A 21,636-nucleotide genomic window follows, 5' to 3' on the forward strand; every position below is an offset into this window, starting at 1 on the left:
GAGAGAGAGAGAGAGAGAGAGAGAGAGAATTTTTTTTAAAATATTTATTTTCTAGTTTTCGGCAGACACAATATCTTTGTTTGTATGTGGTGCTGAGGATCGAACCCGGGCCGAACGCATGCCAGGCAAGCGCACCACTGCTTGAGCCACATCCCCAGCCCCTTAAGTATACTTTATAACTACCCTAGGATTAGGACAGAAGTGGCATCTAGTAACTGAAAGCAGCAGATGGTGAAAAAAGGAAGGGGAATGAGGGAGGGCACTGGTAGAGGTCTTGCATAACAAGATTGTTGAGGAGCAGAGACTTACCTGACCTCTAGGCATTGGCTAAGAGGCTTAGCTAATGGTTGAAAACATTTCAATGGCTGAAAACACAGTTGCCACTATATAAGCAGTGGAAGGGGCAGCAGCCATCTCAGGGGAAAATCCAGGTTCCCTTAAGTAAAAAGGTAAAGGGAACCTGAAACACAGTACACTGCTGGAGAAGAGGCTGAACTTCTAGGAAATATCATTTGCATAAATAAATAGATGATGTGGTAGACAGATTTTAACATAGACCCATATGATCCCTACTTTTAATGTTCATACCCTTGTGTGGTCCTGTCCCCTTGAGTGTAGATGAGACCCATGATTTGCTTTGGGCCTTGTGTGCTTATGTGTACATGATTATGTTACAAAAGACTGTAACCAACCCAGGCTTAGTGACACCTGTTTATAGTCCCAGTTCAGGGTTGAGGCAGAACTTCTTGAGTCAGGGCTGGCCTGGAGATACTGTCCCTTAAATTTTTTTTTTTTTTTTTTAAACAAGTAACCAGTGTCCTGATCAGACTATCCGGTTTACTGATTCTGAAGAAGCAAACTGCTATATTGTGAGCTTCCCTACAGAGAGGACAACATAGCAAGGAACTGAAGGGGCCTCCAAGTGACAGCTGTCAAGGAACTGAGGCCCTCAAACTTGCAACCTGCAAAGAACTAAATGCTGTCAACAACTACATGAGCTTCGGAACAGATTTTTTCCCCCAGTAGAGCCTTACTTTTCAGAGGGCCTACCTGAGCCTTGCCTGGACTCCACAGAAATTATGGGACAATAAATGTGTTCTTTCAAACTCTTCTATTCATGGTAATATTGTTATATGGCAGTAGATAATACAGATGGAACAGAAGACTTTCAGTGATAGCAATGTTATCCAATTTTAAAAACTCTTCTGAAGTATAATACTAAGGAATCACATACTGATGTCTTACCAAATCATTTTTAATGATCTGTCAGCTGACAGATCTTCCTTCAATTTTGTTGACAGCAAAGAATTGGAAACATTGGACTTGCAAAATAATTTAATGCCCATTCACTAAGGTGATTTGCTTTCTCAGCACAGACACCAATTTTTGAAATGTTCCTTTGGATTTCCCTGGAGGTTTTACAGTCTTGGGTCACTTTAGTAATTGGTGAGAATTTTGATTTTCTTTGCTAAGGTGTGAGGACAGTTTTGAAAGATGCAGTGTCCGCAGCTGCCTTCTCAAGTTGAGCAATTTTAGAAAATAGTACACATGATAGTGGACGATCCGGAAATGAATTCCCTTAGAGGGAACACTAGTTTGAAGATTATATGGTTTTCTGGTAAAAAAGGGAAAAGAATTCAGGCTGTGATGGAGAGGACAGAATGCGGCAGTGTGTGTGTATGTAGTTGTTTCTGGGCAACACAATCTAAGAAATGACTTAGAACTGTCTAAATTAATCTTGGAGGGACCCCGACAGAATTATTTATTGCCAGGTGAAAACAAAAGAAACAAATATCCTCCCACCCCCATATAATTCTCGTGTTTTCTGGAACTTTTAAAATATTTATTATTACTATTTTTTGCGTTGCTTAGGATGATCTCAGGCCCTTGAGCATGCTAGGCAAGCGCTCTACCACTGAGCGACACCCCCAATCCTGAAATACAAAAGAAATGCATTCATCTTATGAAATTGCCAATACAGAGAAGTGTAAGATCAAAAGTAGAGTTTATGGCCTTCCCCACCCAACAGCAACCTGATTAATAGGAAGTGTAGAGGTCCCCCAGGTCGCTCCCAACAACCATTTACATTTCGTGACACCTGGCAAGGTTTCTGAACGTGTAATTCCTTGACACTGTCCTGGGCACCTGTCGATTTTATATACCGTTGGAATTCGTGATTTGGGGCTGGTGGAAAGGGAAAGGGATGGAAGATACAGACGGTCGCCAATTTCTTCCCAAAATAAACCGCTACGACTACCCCGAGTTAGTGCTTGGCTGTTAACGTCTCTTAAGTCCTCGCAGGTCTTCGAAACAAAACCAAACCCCAAGAGGCCGTGCTGACCGCTCACCATAAGCAACTTACTGGACGCCGAGATCTCTCGAGCGGCTTGGGTACTCTTTTGCAAAGAGATGCCACGCTCTGATGACCAACCCCTAGAGCTGCCTCTCAGTCCACCCAAACAGCGCAGCGCGCTCGGCCAGGGCGGGTCCTGAACCGGACTCGCAACAGCTCGCGGACAGGCGCCGTCCCGCGGGCGCCTGCGCAGAGCAACTCTCCCCTCTCTCGGGGCGGGAGGCGGGGGCAGCCGGGAGAAAGGAGAGCTGCAGGGGAAAAGGGCCAAACCCTGAAATTACCCGGATGTGGTCTCCGCGCGCGCATGCTCAGTGTCTTCTCGACAAGTTGGCAGCAACAACACGGCCTTGATCGTCGTCGCCGCTGCGGTAACGGAGCGGCTCGGGTGACTGAGCCCGCGTCCACGCCCGCCCGCTCTCCTCAGGAGGGTCTTCCCACCCTCGGTTCGGCTTCGCTGCCTCCCAGGGGCAGGAGCGAGTGAGGGGAGTCGGGCGCCCCACGACAGAGAGGCCCCCCGCCGCGGGGCGGCTCGGGAGCTCGCGGCGGCCCGGCCCGCGCGGGCAGCGGCGCGGCGCCGAGGAGGGCGGCCTGCTCCGGACGCCTCGGGGCGGGGGTCGAGGAGCACTCCGGGCCGCCGGGGGAAGCGACGGGCGCGGCACGTCCGCTGACGAGCAGCGGCGGGAGAGTGAACTCTCCTCGCCAGCGCCCGAGCCCAGGTAACCGCGCCATGTCCCCTCCCCTTCCCCCGCCGGGCCCGCGCGCCCCGCCCGCGGCTTCCCCGCCCCGGGGCGGGCTCCGGGCGGCGGCGGGGAGCGCGCGGGCCCGGTGGGTCCACCGGGAGCGCGAGCGCTGCCACCGAGGTGGATCGCGGCGCCTCTAGTCCCTCGGGTTTCGAGGTGGGTCCTGCGGCCCCGAACTCCGCTCGCAGTTTGTCGGACTATCTATTTGCACTCGTACGGGGACTCCTGCAGCAGCCGCAGCTCCTCTTTGTTGTTCTTGAGTAGTTTCGCTGTCGCCCAGGCGCAGCACTTTAGGTCAGTTGGAGTGTTTGTTGCCCCAGGTCTAAATGAAAGTAGTAAATGGTTTATCTTTTAAATTTTCTTTTTCTCAAGCAGATTTTTGTTTTCTCTTTGTCCCTTACTTTCTCTTTCTGGTTGTGTCATTCCAGTTTACATTTCTAGCTTTGATTTGTTTACTTTTTGGGTATTGTGGGTGATGGCGGCTTGCAGGAAACATTCTTAGCACCTTAACCGAACCTCCTCCCGTCTCTAGTAAAACGTGTCTTCTAATAAATGACGCAGTTTATCTTATTGTTAGGACCACATGTACAGAGTGTAAAAGTGGTGTAGGATGGAGGGCGTTGGCTGTTAGGATTTCTCAGGCTAGATTTCAAAGATAGGAGTGTGTATAGTTAAGTTGAAAGGTTCCTTTGCAGGTGTAGAGAGGCTTCAAAAGCCCTGTCGTAGATTGATTACCCATCCACCCACCCACCCCACCTAGAAAACTTTTTTTTTTTAAAGACATTTAGTTTTAATTCATTTTGAAATCAGTTTCTTAGTGCCTTTAGTTTTTGACCATAGTTTAAGGTGGAATTGACAGGTTTTTTAAAAAAGCGACAATAACTATAATAAGATAAGAAAGGAATCATTTTAAGCATCCTGAATTCTACATGCTTGTAGTCTTGGCTAATTTTTAACAACCTTTGGCATTTGTCAGATTTAGCATCCTTTTGGTCTCAGTAGCAGCTTGATTATTCCTTGTTTTAAGAAGTAGGTTCAGTACTTTTTTCTGGCAGAAACGATGTAGTTATAATTGAAAAATGCAGGAATGCATAATTTCATAAAGTAATTGGAAGTTGAACACTGCTTTTGAATTATTTTTGTTGTAAATTTCACTAATTGTCTTTGCCATGCAGTACTAAGACTATATATTTCAGTTGATATGTAGTGTATGAAGTTCTAAAGTGTACCTTTTTCTTTTTTGCCCACCTGTAAGGACTTTATGGAAAGTTCTTTTTTTTTTTTTAAAGAGAGAGTGAGAGAGGGGAGAGAGAGAGAGAGAATTTTTAATATTTATTTATTTTTTTTAGTTATCGGCGGACACAACATCTTTGTTGGTATGTGGTGCTGAGGATTGAACCCGGCCGCACGCACGCCAAGCGAGCGCGCTACCGCTTGAGCCACATCCCCAGCCCCCTATGGAAAGTTCTGATACGATTAGTACATGATGCTACAAATTGTAATTAACATTTTAAAAATGTGGTTTCTACTTTTCTACTTACTGTTTCTTTCATAATGCTGTTATGATTTTGTTTCCTTGAATGTGTTTGTTACAGAACAAATGTAGTAGAGGCAGAAGATCAAGAATTTATGATTTGTTGTAGCATTAGGTGGTGATGAATTATGTAGGTTTAAGTTACTGGAATTAAAACTAAAAGCCTTTCTAGAAAAAATTGATGTAACATTTTGTGAATCTATTAATAAAGTGGCCTTTTTTTTTTTTTTTTTTTTTTTGCTTTCAAGGTTTTTGGGTTGAGTTTGCTTTAAAGAGGCATTACATCTTTCTAAAAAATTTTGCAGTCTACTTCTCTGTTTACCTAAGTACCCTCAATGTAAATCCTGAGGTTAGAAACAACTGCAAATCTGTTTTAGAATTAATGAAAATTTGTGCTGAGAAAGTCACCTTGAAATATTTTGCAATAAGTTTTATATGGACCATTGACCTTTTATGTTGCCTTTGCTACTTAAAGCAATTCTGGTTACACTAAAATGCATCAAGTCTTTTTGGAAGTCAGTGCTTCACTGAAGCTACATTTTAGTTGAGGTGTTTCTCTGTGTAATTTCTTTTTCTGCATTTCCCTTCAGACTCCCCCTGCACTCCCCCCCCCCAAAAAAAAAGTAAGTAGTAGACATTAAACTAATTTATGCACCTCAGCCACACTCCAGCTTTTCCATTTGAAAACCCCCCATCCCCCCATCCTCCCATCCCCCCATCCCCCCATTGAGCCAGTGTTAGTGACATTGTTAGACATTATTCTAATTGAACTGAATTTCTGGGCCCTGTAGTTGGGCTGTTAACTCTACAGAATTTTCAGGGTTCATTGTATTTAAAAGGCATATTTAGTTTTGCCAAAATATTTTGCCTAATTTGATGAGAACAAATGTTATTTTTCTGTTGTTTAAACTATCTATTTTTCACTTTTATTTTGTTCATGCCCCCCCCCCATTTTTAATGTAGTGATTTTAGACTTTTTTTTTTTTTTTTTGTATTGGAGATTGAACCTAGGGGTACTTTACCACTGAGCTTCATTACCTGTTTAGTTTTATTTTGAGAAAGTGTTTGCTAAATTGCTGAGGCTGGCCTTGAAGTTGTGGTCCTCCTGCTTCAGCCTCCTGAGTTGTGGGGATTATAGGCCTCTGGCAATACATCTGGCTCTTTAAGCATGTTGTAGTGGCCATTTCAGTACTTGTTGTACATATTTGGGTTTCTTTTTTCCTTAGAAGATTGTGTTGTTAGGTAGAGTTTTGTTTTTCTTAAAATGATGAGGAATGGTGACTGAAGTGACCCTTATCATGTATAAACTAGTTGGACAAAAATGGTTTTATTGATTTGTTTTCTATGCTAATGAAAGGTAAAGGAGCTAGGCCAGGATAGTGCAGCATTTTGTACAATTTTGTTAAATTACCAATTTTTAGGCTTTTTGCCCAACAGATATGTATAGATAGTTTATTTGAGCTACTTTGAGTATGATATTGTGTGTATCATGATAACGCAAACATGATAATTAGATTTAGAATTTTTGCATATTTTTTTTCTTATTTTAAAGATGTGTAATTTGATGATGACTGAATTCCAGTTTCTCAGGAACAAGATATTTTAGGTTGTGTCACCTTGATATTATTACATGGTGTAATTGGCATCTAGGAAATTTTATTTTAAACACAAAAGTTAAAATTAGGGTAGGCTTTCATATGTAAAACTAAGATGGTAGGTGGTCAGAGTCGTATAATTTAAGTCTTGGTGCAGCTTGGTAACTTGGTGCAACAAATTATAGGTTAGACAGGTAACTGGTTAAGATGGTCTATTATATCTTAATCAATTTAAAGTTGGTTATAACCCAATGTTAGAGATTGAACCCATGTCCTCATGATGCTATGCAAGTGCTCTACCACGGAGCTATAGCCCCAGCCCCCCCCCCCTTTTATTTAAAGAGGGAGAGAGAGAGAGAGAGAGAGAGAATTTTTAATATTTATTTTTTAGTTCTCGGCGGACACAACATCTTTGTTGGTATGTGGTGCTGAGGATCGAACCCGGGCCGCACGCATGCCAGGCGAGCGCACTGCCACTTGAGCCACATCCCCAGCCCCCCCCCCCTTTTTTAAACCCCAAGGCTTAGGGCAGTGGCTTTCAATCTTGGCTGCACTTTGAGATATTTTTGGAGAGCTTTACAAAACACTGGTATCTAAATTCATCTCTTAGAAATTTTGATTTGGTTGAACTTGGTTATTTTTGAGAAAGCTCCTGCTAAGTTGTTAGGGCCTTGCTGAGTTGCTGAGACTGACTTTGAATTTGGGGTCCTCCTGCCTTGGCCTCCCAAGCTGCTGACATTACAGGTGTGTGCCATCCTGCCTGGCCAATTCAGGTCTCTTTCAAGTAAAAATGTATTTTAAAATTTTAAATTGAATTAAGGATATTTAGCAGTGATATTTGCTAGTGAATTTTAAAGCATTTTATAACAATAGGTGGCTGGGTGATGTAACAATTGAGTCTTTTGACTGAAAGGATGACAGTAGTGCTTAATGAGCTAAACTAAGCAATGAATCATTGAACATAACCACACTAAATGCATCTGTGCCATAGATATCCCTTGCTAAAATTAGTTGATGGAATAATTATTTGTATATCGATGTTGAAATGAAGTGACTGACCAATTGTAAAGAAAAACGACACGATTTCTTTGTCATCATTTAAATTAGTTGTATATATTCATGATATTGTAATATGTTTCACTGTCTTTTTGGTAATTTGTAGAAGTGAAGTCTGTAGACCAGATAAGTGCCTTGTAAAACTATTAATATACTACTGTTGTTTCCAATTACATATCTGTGTGAGGCACATTTTCTTTATATACTTTAACCAAAATGCTATCACAGCGGATTGAATGCTGAAGCAGACAGGAGAATCCAGCTGTCTTCTCTTATGCTAGACACAAGAAATTTGAAAGATGTAAAACAGTGTCACTCTTATTACTAGTTTTTTATTTGTTTTGGAAATGATTTTTCATAAAATTTATTTGTATTAACATATAATGGGTTTATTATTTTAAGTAGACTATAAAATCAATACCTAAAATTTTGTTTTAATTTGTAATATGATAAATAGCAGTATAATTTACATAAACAATAACTAATTTGGATCCTTAATAATTATGAATGTAAACAAAGGGAACCTAGACTAGAGTTTGACAGGTGCTGTTTTAAAGTAACTTCTTTAAAAAAAAAGATAGTACTTCTGTGTTGTCAACTAAATTACTGATTAGGAATGTTAGTGATTCAAATTTTTTTGTTTAGTTATTGTGTATTAGGAAACATGTAGCAGTCAAACTTAAGTAAAAAGGGGACATTTGCTTGGCCTGGAAATAGAGCTAATTTCAGACTGCTAGATCCAGAGTCTGAATTAATATCAAGACTTGTCTGATGGCTTTGTTTTCCTCTCTGTAGTTTTAAATCTCAGGTAGTTCCCAGACTAACTACTCCCAGTTTCAAGTTCTGTATAAAGAGGTCTTCTTCCATCCCCTTCTGTAGTTCCATCAGAAGTTCTTGAGCTGTGTCATCTGACTTGGAGTTCTTTTCCATCTCTAGGACAACTGTGCCATCAAGGGTTGGCTCTGGAGAGTCAGATTGGGAATTGTCCCACCCGGCCAGATGGGGAGACTCTTGGAAAATTAGACTTTTGTTACAAAAGAGGAAATTATGCTGGCAGACAAAAATAGACACTAGCTTTAGAACTTTTAGCAACTTCTAATTTATTAATTTTTAAATAAGGTAAAGTGATAATTTTTAAATAAGGTTACTTAAAGTAAGCTTGTATAGTGACATTTAGATCTAAGACTCTTGGGTAAGGAAACGCATACCTCTCAATTTGTCCCTTGTAGTTTATCTTAAAAGTTACCACAGGGCATATAGCTCAGCTGGTAGAGTGCTTGCCTCACATGCACAAGGCCCTGGATTCAACCCCCAGCACCACCAAAAAAAAAGAAAAAAAAAAGTTACCACAGAAACATTCTTTTGATTGCTTTGCTTGTATTATTAATTTTTTGTGCCCTTGGAGGTTCTTGCCTGCCCTCCATTTGGTGAATCTCACTTGTCTAGAATCTACACTGTAACTTGTGCTTTTTTTTTTCCTCTGCTTGTAAAGCCTATGCTTAAAATTTTATCCTAGTGATATTTCACCAGGCAGCCTTTTTCCCCCTCCTTAAAAACTCTTTTAAGCACTTTTCTCAAATATTCCCATATTACATGGTTTCTTAATTACTGATTAAAATCCTTATGATTTCTAGAAAATAAAGTTTGACATAAATAATACAGTGAATTCAAGAGGAGACTAACATTTGAGAGATGTCATCATTCATTAACTAAAACTTAGGAATTTTCATGAGAGCCTCTCAGGCCTGTACTCTGCCTGTTTAATTTTATTGAGTGTCATAATGAGTTTGATTATCCAGCTTCATAGTCCATGAATTAGCTTTTATACCTGTGGTCAACAATTGACAGTTTACAATTAATACCACAGTGAGAGGAAGAACAAATGATAGGAAGATAAAAGAACAAACTTCTCTCTTTTGCTGTCTTGACTTTATTAATCCTTATCATGATTTTGTCTTTATTTTCTGTCTCATCTTTGTCAGTGGCTTTCAATTAGGCCTAACTTCTCTACTAAGCTCTTCAAAGTCAGCATATCTAAAACTGATTTTGTTATATACCTTCTTTAAAATTTATCTTTTCATTATCATTTATTTAGCCTATCTAGGAAATGGGTTGTCTTTTGAAAATCTCCCATTTTCACCTCATAGTCAATTTGTTAAAGAATCCAGTCTGTTCTACGTATAAGTGTATCACTTTGTTCCACTGCTCATGCCCTTGATCTAGGCCTTTATTACTTTTTTCATCATTGTCTCTTGTTTTTCTGATTCTTTTTCCAAAGCTATTTTCCATGTAGTCACTTGTTTCCTTTCTTCTATAAATCTGATGCTGTTATTCATCCTCTTTCCTAACATGAACCTACTCTTGACAAAATATTTGACTCTTTTTCCTCTATGCTTTTTTCTCTGTGATTTTCCTTTAGCGTGGCAAATTCTTATTCACATATGGTAGTCATTAGTACTCTTTGACCAATATTCTGATGGCTTTCTTCTGGCACGTGTTAGAATTGCACTTCTTTGTCTCCCTCACCAACCCTCCCACTTGAAATTAGTCATGGCCCCAAGTTTCTTATCTTGGCACTATTGACTTTGGGCTCCCAACTTTAGGCTGGATAATTTTTTTTTTTTTTTTTTTTTTTTTTTGGTGGGGAGCCGGGGGTGCCTGCTCTCTTGGTTATTCCCCATTAGGTGCCTAGTAGTACTCTTGCCTCTCACCTCTCCCTTCCAATTGTGATTCTCAGAGTGTCTACAGGTACTGCCAGATGTCCCTTGAGTGACTGAGTTGCCCCTAGTTGAGAATTACTGGCATGGCCATTTGACTAACCAGTCAAATTTGAGCATAACTAATAGTCTTTAAAAGATAGTGTATGAGCTGTCTTATTCCTTCCCTCCTATTTAAGGACATATGTAGAGTTGGAGCCTCTATCAGTGTAATCCCTAAAAGAGATGACAGTGAACAGTGCCACCAGGTGATCTGTGATGAACAAATAGCATAAGCAGAAAATAAAATCTTTGTTTTAAGCTATTGATGATTTTTTTTTCTCTTTTGCTATTGATGAATTGGGGGTTGGTTGTAACTAATAAAGCCTGCTCTATCCTGATATTATGACAAGACTTAGATTACCTATAACCCTTTCATGCTTTCTCATTTATAGTTGCAAATCACTTGAATTATACATCTCTTTTAGCTTTTTTTTTTTTTTTTTTGGTGATAATATGTTTAGATATTCTAGATAAGGTTTTCTTTCCTTTGGGTGTGAAGATTGAACACAAGTTCTTTGTTATTCAAAGGACACATTCTACCATTGATACCCCCATCCCCAATATCGGTAGCCTGCCTTTCTAAAAAAAAAAAAAAGGAATCTCATTGTGTTGTTCATACTGGCCTTAACTTCTGGGCTCCAGGAATGATTGTCCATCCTCAGCCTCTTGAGTCCCTGGGACTATATGCATACATCCATGCTGACCAGCATCAGTAATTCTTTTTTTTCTTTTTTAGTACTTGGGATTGAACTCGGGGGCGCTTAACTACTGAGCTACATCCACATTTCCTTTAAAATTTTTTTTAAATTTATTTTTTAAAAATTTGAGACAGGATCTTGCTGAGTTGCTGAGGCTGTCCTTGAACCTGTAATCTTCTGAGTTACTGGGATTACAGGTGTGAGCCATCATGCACAGCCAGGATCAGTAATTTTTAATGGAGTTGTAATTTGTCCTGAAGGGGCATTGTGGTCATTTGTGAGAGGAGCTTCATGGCTGGGGTCTGGGGGAGACAGTGAAGAATTATCTTGCATCCCACAAGCCTTTAAAATGTCCCAGAAATATGTGTAGGAGGAAATTAGTCTAGAACTCAATTCTGTCTTAATATATACCCAATTTTCTAGGAATTAAATTTTCTTAATTCATTTCCTTTTTTTATTTTTCATGGTGCTGGGGATTGAACCCAGGGCCTGTGCATGCAAGGCAAGCACTCTACCAACAGAGCTATATCCCCAGCCCTTTAACTCAGTTTCTTAATTAAAATTCTTTTCTTTGGAACTTTATCAGAAGTTCACTGTTTGGGACAGTCTGGGTCACCAACACATCATTATATATATAAGATAAATATATCTTAGAAGGTCTGAATTTGTAGCTGTCATATTTATGATTCTGTATTTAAATGCAAGCATTTAAACTTCCTGCTTTCTTTTTTCTTTTTTGGTGCTGGGGATTGAATCCAGGGCTTTGGGCATGCTAATCATGTACCCTACCACGGAGTTACATCACCAGTCTCTAATTTCTTTAGTATACATTGTAAGTTAGTTGATATGCCTGCATATTGAAATATACATTTTTATTGTATATTGATCTTTTCATCCTTGAACTTACAATCAGGACATTGCTAGATTTTTAAAAATAGGTGTAAGTTAGAATTTCTCATTTTTTGGGGGGATGGGGAAAGGTACCAGGGATTGAACTCAGGGGCACTAGACCACTGAGCCACATCTGTAGCCCTGTTTTGTATTTTATTTAATGACAGGGTCTCACTGAGTTGCTTAGCACTTTGCTTTTGCTGAGGCTGGCTTTGAACTTGTCATCCTCCTGCCTCAGCCTCCTGAGCTCTGGGATTATGGGCTACCACAAGAGAGCTACTGAGGTGGTATAAATAATTTGTTACAAAAATGGGATATGGTCTGATACAGTTAAGTACCACTCTCTGGTTTTGTTTGCCTATTTTTGTGGTGTTTTGCACATGATAGATACAGTGTTTGTTGAGTTGGTCAATTTATGGTTTCAAGATTGCTTTTATATTGTATTTGATTACAATATTAAGTCTTGTAAAGTGGGCAGGGCAGATTTTGTTCCCATTTTATAGAGGATATAATGACAATTGAGAGATAAGACATCTATTCATGGTGCTACAGCTTTAATTGGAACATATAATTTTGTTTATAACAGTATTGTGTTTATGTCTACCATAATTCAGAGCTATAATGGAGGGATACATCCTCACATCCCTGCTGGTATTATTTTTCTATATAAAGAAGTTTTAGGGCTGGGGATGTGGCTCAAGTGGTAGCGTGCTCGCCTGGCATGCGTGCGGCCCGGGTTCGATCCTCAGCACCACATACAAAGATGTTGTGTCCTCCAAAAACTAAAAAATAAATATTAAAATTCTCTCTCTCTTAAAAAAAAAAAGAAGTTTTAAAATATGTTTCAAGCACCAGAACTATAATGAAGTCACATGTGGAGACATCTGTATTTAAGAAAACAATGTCATTTTCATTAGTCTTGAAAGAAACTTGTAATTAAAGCACACCTTTGCAATATCATTAAGCCCCCAAATAGGATAAATTTTAGAGATGGTGACATTTGATGGTGAAGTGTTTATACTGAAACACTTTAATTGTGTTATAAATTGGTACAAATGTTTTGGGATATAATATGAATACAAAAAATAATATTTTAAATATTCAAAAATTATTTTCAGAAAATACCACAGAATAAAAATGATGTAGTCAATTTACAAACACTTGCCTTGTATATGTCAGGCAGGAACTATACCTGTGGCTAGGAATTTCTAAGATGAGAGAATGTTTTCTTGAGCTTCTAGATTTGTAGGATATAATCAAAAAATACATGTTAAACTGTAATAGGGTGTATTTAAAGTTGAGGATTAAATTACACAGCAAGAAACACATACATAATGAACATACTGGGGAAGCAAGTAATTTTGGGGGATTGAGAGGAAAGGAGACAACATGTAAGGAAAAACTTGGAGAAATTTAAACAAGCTGCACTTTGAAGGATGGCTAGGATTTTATTGAGTGGATAAAATGGGACTAGATATTTTAGGCAAAAGAAATAGCTGGCTGAGTGCGGTGTGGTGGTACATACTTTCCAGCTACTTGGAAGGCTGAGGCAGGGGAATCACGATTTTGAAGCCAGCCTGGGCAACTAATAAAGATCTTGTTTCAAAATAAAAAGGGTAGATCAGTAGTAGATGGTTTGCCTAGCTAGCATGTGGGAGGCCCTGGGTTCATTCACCAGTAACTTGTCAGTGCCCAAAAGCATGAGCAAGCATTTGAAAGCACATACAGAAATGGAATCATTTGACAACATAGAGCACTTACTTGTCCTAGGAATTGGGCATATAGTGGTGAAGACAAGTACAGTCCCTGTTCACTAGACTGCGATCTAGAAATAAAATTCTAGTGAGTTTGTCTTTCACATTTCAAACTGGTCATTCTGTTGGGTCAGATTTGAGTTGAAATTGTATTTTGTTTGGCATTCATGGCAGTTTCCTTGTGCTTCCTCCTCCTCCTTTTCCCTGTGATAAATTACTATTGCCTGAAAGTGAGATTTCATATACCTATGGGCAATTTTTTTTTTTTTTTTTTTGGTTTCTCTTTCAGTTGAAGATCTAGCAGCTGTGGGCTAACAGTATTAAATACTAATGTGTCACAATTGGCATACCCTTGTAATCCTCAATACTTTTTTTTGTTTTTTGGTACCAGGGATTGAATTCAGGGGCACTTGACCACTGAGCCATATCCCCAGCCCTATTTTTTGTAATTTATTTAGAGATAGGGTCTCACTGTGTTGCTTAGTGTCTCACAGTTGCTGAGGCTGGCTTTGAACTCGCAATTCTCCTGTCTGAGCCTCCCAAGCTGCTGGGTCAATACTTTTTCTTTACACCTGGCACATTTTGTTCATTTATATGATTTGCCTGGCTCCAATATGCCTTTGAGTTGTCTGGATCAGTGGTTTACTTCTGTCATTCCCATCCCACATTTTCTTTGACAAGTTTTAATAAGAAGAAAACATACTGTGTTTCAGGATAATCTTTTAAGACAATTAAATTATTGCTTATTAAATAAGCAATAGGTACTTTCTGCTGAGCACTATGTGCCGTACACTTTACATAGATTTTTTTTTTTTCCTCCTTGGAGCTTTGTATACTCCAGTTAAGAGAGTTTAAGTTGCTTCATCTGACTGACTGCTCTCAGTGTGAAAGCTGGGATTCTAATCCAGATCTCTGACTCCAAAACCCCCCATGCAAGTAATCTTTGATTAACTGGCAAGAGTGCCTTCAAAATTTATTTGTTGAATATGGTTAAGTGATAAGTATTCAAATACGGGGCTGGGGATGTGGCTCAAGCGGTAGCGCGCTCGCCTGGCATGCGTGCGGCCCGGGTTCAATCCTCAGCACCACATACCAACAAAGATGTTGTGTCCGCCTAGAACTAAAAAATAAATATTAAAAATTCTCTCTCTCTCTCTCTCTCTCCCCCCCCTCACTCTCTCTTTAAAAAATAAAAGTATTCAAATACATGAAAAGTTGCTTCTTATGAGTTGAAGAGGCAGGCATTTATTAAAAGAAGTAAGATTAGAGGGAAGCAAGTATTAAATACCAAGTGATAATAAAAATTCTAAGAAGACTTAAAACTAACAGTGACAGAATAGAAAGGAGACATAAATAAGTCACAATTTTACTTTAGGGGGTTGGGGGTGTAGTTCAGTGAAAGAGCATGTATCTAGCAGGTTCTGAAGACCTGAGTTTGATTCTCAGTACTCCCTCCCCCCCATAAAAAAGATTTTACAACTGACTAGTATGTGTGATAAGACTTGATTAAGCATGACTTTATACTAAGGAGAAGGCCTAACTTTAATATTTTGGAATGTCAAAAGCAGCAACATTGGGGCTGGGACTGTAGTTGGTAGAGCGCTTGCCTAGCATGGTGAGGCACTGGGTTCAATTCTCAGCACCACATATAAATAAATAAAATAAAGATCTATCAATAACTAAATAAAATAAAATAAAATAAAAAAGCAGCAACATTTTAATTAAGCTGTTTAAAACTCTTAGCATCAGTTTTTAATTATGTGCATTGTCTTTGACTTAACTACAGCAGTTTTGTCTTTTCCCAGATAACTGAATCTACCTTTGAGATGTGTTCTCATATCTCTCTATTTATTTTTTCAGGTTATCCTAAACACCAGATGTCTAACAATTTTCCTTGCAACGTTAGCCATTGTTTTTCACTGCCTCCAAAAGATCAAAATTGCTCCAGATATTGGAGAGAGATTTGATTTAAAAGAAAAACTTGAACAAATGGACAATATGTCTATTACAAATACACCAACAAGTAATGATGCCTGCCTGAGCATTGTACATAGTTTGATGTGCCATAGACAAGGTGGAGAAAGTGAAACATTTGCAAAAAGAGCAATTGAAAGTTTGGTAAAGAAGCTGAAGGAGAAGAAAGATGAGTTGGATTCTTTAATAACAGCTATAACTACAAATGGAGCTCATCCTAGTAAATGTGTTACAATACAGAGAACATTGGATGGAAGACTTCAGGTTAGTCTTAGAGTTTTTCTGTCTTCTGTGGTGGTGGATTAAAAACTTTCTTGTTTCCTCTTAGAGTTACTTAGGATATTTAATGTGAGGTCCATTTCTTTAGATACTTCACATTCTATACCAGTATGCATGCATTATGGGAATGTATGAAGGGTATATTTAAAAAGTTTTTAATTAATCTTACTCAAAAATAGTTCAGTGAAGGGCTGGGGATATAGCTCAGTTGGTAGAATGCTTGCCTCGCATGCACAAGGCCCTGGGTGTAATCCTCAGTACCACAAAACAAACAAACAAAAATAGTTCAATTTGGAATATACAAATAGAAGGCAGAGGAAGTCGCATACTCTGAGAGAACTGCCTTCAGCACTCTGATATTCATTCTTATAACCATTTTTGGTATTGTATACATATTTAAAATCTGAATTATACATTATCTTTTTACCATTTAGAGATCTCGTATCATGTTTTAGTGGTACCACATTATTTCATTGGACAGTTTTCATATGGAACTATATAATATATATTTTAAGATATTTACAGAAATCTTATTGTTAGATTTAAAAATTTTATTTGTAGATTTTGGTCATAGTTTCAATAACAAATTTTGTACTATTGTATTTCATTTTATTATTGGGGTACTGGGTATTGAACCCAGAGGTGCTCTACCAGTGAGCTACATCTCTAGCCCTTTTCATTTTTTTATTTTGGGACAGGGTCTTGCTAAGCTGCCAAGGCTGGCCTGAAACTTGTTATTCTCCTGTCTCAGCTTCCCAAATTGTTTGGATTTCAGGCATGTGCCATTGCACCCAGCATACTTTTTTTGCATTTTAAAAATCTGAATATAATTATATGTAGGATTAAATTCTAACTGATGTGTGACCATGACGGAGTTATTTTAAGCTGTGGTTTTCTCTTTTATGAAATGAGGGTTATGATATTCTGAATATAGGGGAAAAAACTGCTCAAACTCAGATTTTCTTGTTCTCTGCTCACAATACTTAATCACTTCTGTGACCCAAAATTGTGTAAAGGTTTCTTCACACCAGTAAGCAAACAAGCAATTAATTCTGCAGGGGACATCAGCTGGGTTTCCTTTAATTCAGTTTAATTCTTACATTCTCTTATCTGGAGATAGTGGCAGACCCACAGGTTGAGGATTCAGTTACCAAGACTTGCCACCCTTCTCTCCCGGCTTTAGATGCTATCACAAACCTCACGTTGTTTTACTTGTGCTTCTTACCCACCAGCTATAAATCAGGTTCCTATCCCCTTCCTGGGGTTTGATTAATTTGCTTTGAGTGGCTCACAGAACTTGGGGAAACACATTTACTGGTTTGTTGTGAAGGATGTGATGCATAAGGTGAGGTAAGCTTCTAAGCCCTCTCCAGGCCCACCACCTTTCAGGAACCTCCACATGTTCAGCTTTTCCAACCCTGTTCTTTTTTTTGTTTTAAATGGAGGCTCCATTACTAAGGTATGATTGATTAAAATCATTGGTCTATTGGTGATCAACTCTATTTATAGCTCTTTTCTCCTCTCAGAGGTTGGGGAATGGGGCTGAATTCCAACCCTCTTAGGCTGCCTTAGTCTTTCCAATAAACAGCCCCCATCCTGCAGCTACCTAGTCTTCCAGTCTTCAGCCAACTCATTAGCATATGAAACCCATCACTTTAAAGATTCTAAGATTTTAGGAATTGTCTGCCAGGAAATGGAACAAAACCAAATGTATATTTTACAGTGTTATAATGCTGACTTTGTTGGATTTTGAAAATTAAATGAAAACATCTGTAAAGTTCCTTGTATAACCTGGGGCATACAGCTGATTCTTAATATATAACCAATGCTTAATAAATGATTGTTTATTTTCCCCAGGTGGCTGGTCGGAAAGGATTTCCTCATGTAATCTATGCCCGTCTGTGGAGGTGGCCTGATCTTCACAAAAATGAATTAAAGCATGTTAAATATTGTCAGTATGCATTTGACTTAAAATGTGATAGTGTTTGTGTGAATCCATATCACTATGAACGAGTTGTATCACCTGGAATTGGTAAGTAGACTTTACTTCTATCCTTAAGTGCATAAAGGGAAAAGACCCCAAAAGGGTTTTAGTTCTTCTAATTTAAATTAAGTATTTAGGAGTTACCAAGAACTTTAAGGTTAAAGAATCAAATATATTTTAAAAAATATTTATTTATTAGTTTAGTTGTAGTTGGACTTTATTTATTTTTATGTGGTGTTGAGGATTGAACCCAGGCCCTCGAATGTCCTAGGCGAGCGCTCTACCGCTGAGCCACAACCCCAGCCCCAAGAATCAAATATTTTTAATGAAATATAAGTATTTAATTTTGAACTTTCAAATAGTTTATATATTATTAGATGTCACTTATGAAACTTCCTGAATTGAAATGTTTATGAAGGTTTGTAATCTCTGACTTAAATTTACATTCTATAATGGAACATATCTTCATGATAATGATTAATGTTTCATTTTTTTTCCCTTTAAAAAATAAAGATCTCTCAGGATTAACACTGCAGAGTAATGGTAGGTAATCTGTTTCTTGTAACTTTCTTTGTTTTCTTTTTGCCTGTCTGCTCTTTTTTTTTGGATTCATATGAAGTAGTTTGTATAGGTGTCAGTAATATTAACAAGAAAAAAAGGAACTACTTTGGAAATGTAGATTTTTTTCTGTATGTATCAGTGTTTAAAACTGGATTTAAATTGGCTATTGGCTCTTTGAATTTGAAGTGGCACCAAAACATTAATACATCAATTTAATATTTTTTGAATTTGATAAAACTGGCTCTATTTTGTTAGAAAATTTGTAGAGCCAGTTTAAATGGGTGTAAGTATACCTATAATATGTGATTATTGGAAGTTATGTGAAACATATCCTTTAAAAATACCAGTATCTTAGTTTTTCTGTATTTCAATATAACTTTCATGAGTGATCAAATGTGGAGAATGATTTAAAACTACATGTTAGAGTTTTTTTCAATCTTGTTATATTTCAAATATGTTATGTATCTTGAAATATCTTGTTTTATATTTCACTTGTAACTAAAACAAGGTTATTTGAAAGTATATGCTAATCACAGATGATCTAATCCTGTATTAAGAAAGAAAAATTCCCTCAAGGTGAGAAAAAAAAAATCCAGTTGGAGTGTGTTTTTGTATTTTAAGTGTGTTGATACATATGGATATATCTTTAGCTCTGTTACTTAGAACTTGTTAATGAAATAAAATCTTATAAGAGCCACCTTCATTTTAGAAGGTATGCTATTATGGAGGCATTTTAGTCACTTGGAACCTCTTTTGTTGTAAAATCTAATGATAGCTCAGAAATATCATGTGACATTAAAGTTTGGGAAGAGCATGTAAGCCTACTTGTTTTTAATTCTTTACTTTTCTTTCATGTCATTAATAATAGAGGAAGACTGTACAGTGTCCTGTGGTCTGCCATTGTTAACTGTTATACAGATTTCTGAGAAGTATGGGTTGGTAAAGGGAGCTGTGTGGCTTGGTCTGGCAATGGTTGCTTTAAGATTGCTCAATGCCCTGCCTTTTTGCCACATAGGTGTTATCATGTCAGTTCTCTTCTTTGAAAGTGAACATCTATCAGATCTTCACCATTCTCCCATCAGTGTTTTTGGAGAACTAAAGCATTTAGCTCAGTGCATGTGAGGAATTAGAAGACTGCAGTGAAAACTTTAGAATATCTCAGTGGGTGTGGTTGTGAGGGGGTTCAAATTTTGAAGCTTTCTCTGTCCTAATATTAATGTTCTGAGTTGCTTGCTATTGGTGGGGTTGTGTGGATTGATGCCTTTTTTTTAGTGACTCTAAGGTTTATTCAGCCTTGTGGAGCCCTCTAGTGGTATGTGAAGGCTGTCTTGTGGCTTATTTCCTCAGAAAATGGTATTTCTCAGAAAAAGATATTTCTCACAGTTCATTCTAGTTTTGGATAAAGAAATAATACATGGCCAGGTAACTAAAAGTTGAGAAAATGGAACAGTTCTTTCACTTGTGATTTGGGGGTCATGTGGTACTTGTTTCTAGCCTGTCTCATCTCTTTCATGAAGTTTTCCATGACCATATTGACCTGTGTATTCATTTTATAAATATTTAATGAGCATGTATTGCCTGGCACTTGTTAGGTTCCAGGAACACTAAGATAAATAAACCATGTTTTCTCCAGTTCATAGTCTGGTTGAAAAAAGAAATAGTAAGTAACAGAGTTGATAGTAACATCAGACATTATTGTGACCTGCCTGCTAAAGATAAAGATCGAAGACCTAGGGCAAGTCCACTGGCTTCAGCCTCTCTGTCATCTACAGAGAGTACATTCTTTACCCCTCATAGAACATTTTGTAGTCACTTTATATGTACAAATATTCTAAAAATATGATTGAATAATAATAATAGCAAATATTGAGTACTCGTTTATCAGGTACTGAGCAAAATAATTTGTGAATATTGTGTTATCATTCTCTCAGTGCTCCCACATTATAGATGGGATTATCTAACACTTTACTAGAAGAAGAGACTGGTGCCTGGAGAGGTCAAGGATGTGGCCCAGTATTAGAAAGGAGGAGGTGGAGTAATATGTGCTTGCTATTAGATATTTAAAAAACAGAAAAATATTACAAAAGATTGTTAGCTCTATAAAGTAAGGGATATTTGTTTTGTTTATGGCTATATCCTTAGTGCTAGAATAGTACCTGGAACATAGGTGCTCAATAAATATTTTTTTCAATTAATGAACTTATTGACTGCTAGCCCATAAGAGAAATACTTAACAGTTTGGTGTCTGTTTTTCTGGACTTTAAAAAATATATACTATATGTTTTTTTTAATTTTATTTTTTTGAATAGGCAATACATGGTCCATAAATCAAAATACTATAAAAAGGTATACAGTGAAAAGAAGTGCTCCCACCCCTGCCCCCATTCCCCCCTACCTCAGGTAATCACTTTTATTAGTTTCTGGTGTTTCCTTCTAGGATTTCTTTATGCAAAAAATACATGTATTATTTCCCTCCTTTCTTACACAAAAAGCATACTGTACTCACTGTTCTGGACCTTGATTTTTTACTTATAGTGTATGATTTTTAAAACATGTATATGACCACAGCATACAATAATGATTTGAAACTTTCTTTTTTTTCTCTTGGCAAAAATATATCGCAGATACATCTATCCTCGTTGATACTATCATTTTACCTACGATATATATATTTTAGGTTATTTGATTTAAAAAATCCATAGATCTGTAGAAGTTCCAAACTTACACTTAGGAGAGTTGAGCCACCATAGTAAGGCAAGAAGATTTTTTTAAGACCTAACTATCTAAGGGGATGTTATGATTGCCCATTAAGCCATTTCAGGGTCAACTGAAAAATGAGCAGTGAGTAGCCAGTTGACTGGTTATAGCCTCCAAACAGTAATGTTGTCCTTATATGGGGATCAGCAAAAAGATCTCAATCATGATAACAAGAAAAATGCTAAAGTGTCCAAGAATTTAAATAGAGATGTTAGGATCTGTATGAAGAAAATTGCAGAACTTTGTCGAAGGGTATAATAAAAGGCTGACTAAATGTGGACAATAGCCATTTTATGCCACATTTTTTCTTTGTCTTATTTTTATACTTTTGCCAACATTAATTATGAGTGGTTATGTCCAATTTTTTGCTGATGCATGATGATGTGTTAAGCATCATTTTGATTATCTTTTTATTTCCATAGACTTTTCTAAAGAGAAACTTTGGAGTGGAATTAATGGGTCTTAAAAATACCAACATCTTCCTTTTGATACATTAAAATGCTTTTTAAGAGGTTGTACATAGAAATTTGAACAATGGATTATTCTTACTGCTTTGAAGTAGTCTCAAGTAAAAAGAAAAATAGTCACATTATTAACTGAAAATTTATGTGTAATAGATTTTTTCCAAAGATTGAAAGATGGGGAAAGATAAGTGATATGCTGGTTCTTAGTGGAAAGGGCAATGTCTTTGTGGATTATAA

The 21,636-nt window shown here is 37.7% G+C and overlaps 2 protein-coding genes across 4 annotated transcripts in view; one reads left to right on the forward strand and one right to left on the reverse strand.

Annotated features, from left to right (window-relative positions):
• Positions 1-1,506: 1,506 nt before the first annotated feature.
• Positions 1,507-8,208, reverse strand: LOC308631666 (uncharacterized protein; the record flags this gene model as incomplete). The annotated part of the gene is made up of 4 exons (XM_081263034.1): positions 1,507-1,934; positions 2,034-2,145; positions 2,635-3,290; positions 8,104-8,208. 4 exons carry the CDS (start codon positions 8,206-8,208, stop codon positions 1,869-1,871), a joined length of 939 nt encoding a protein of 312 aa, XP_081119160.1. The 3' UTR covers positions 1,507-1,868.
• The window catches only part of SMAD4 (SMAD family member 4), a 51,061-nt gene continuing 32,368 nt past the window's right edge, over positions 2,944-21,636 (forward strand). For all 3 annotated transcript variants that reach the window (XR_014018183.1, XM_081262591.1, XM_081262592.1), the window contains exons 1-4: positions 2,944-3,069; positions 15,241-15,618; positions 17,491-17,665; positions 18,131-18,160. Coding sequence is in view for 2 of the 3 variants with exons in the window: in XM_081262591.1 (XP_081118717.1) it covers positions 15,370-15,618; positions 17,491-17,665; positions 18,131-18,160 (454 nt within the window). In the remaining variant the exon portion in view is untranslated. The remainder of the gene's footprint in view (positions 3,070-15,240; positions 15,619-17,490; positions 17,666-18,130; positions 18,161-21,636) is intronic.

Source organism: Spermophilus citellus, assembly GCF_964194105.1.
Source record: "Spermophilus citellus genome assembly, chromosome: 12".
NCBI lineage: Eukaryota > Metazoa > Chordata > Mammalia > Rodentia > Sciuridae > Spermophilus > Spermophilus citellus.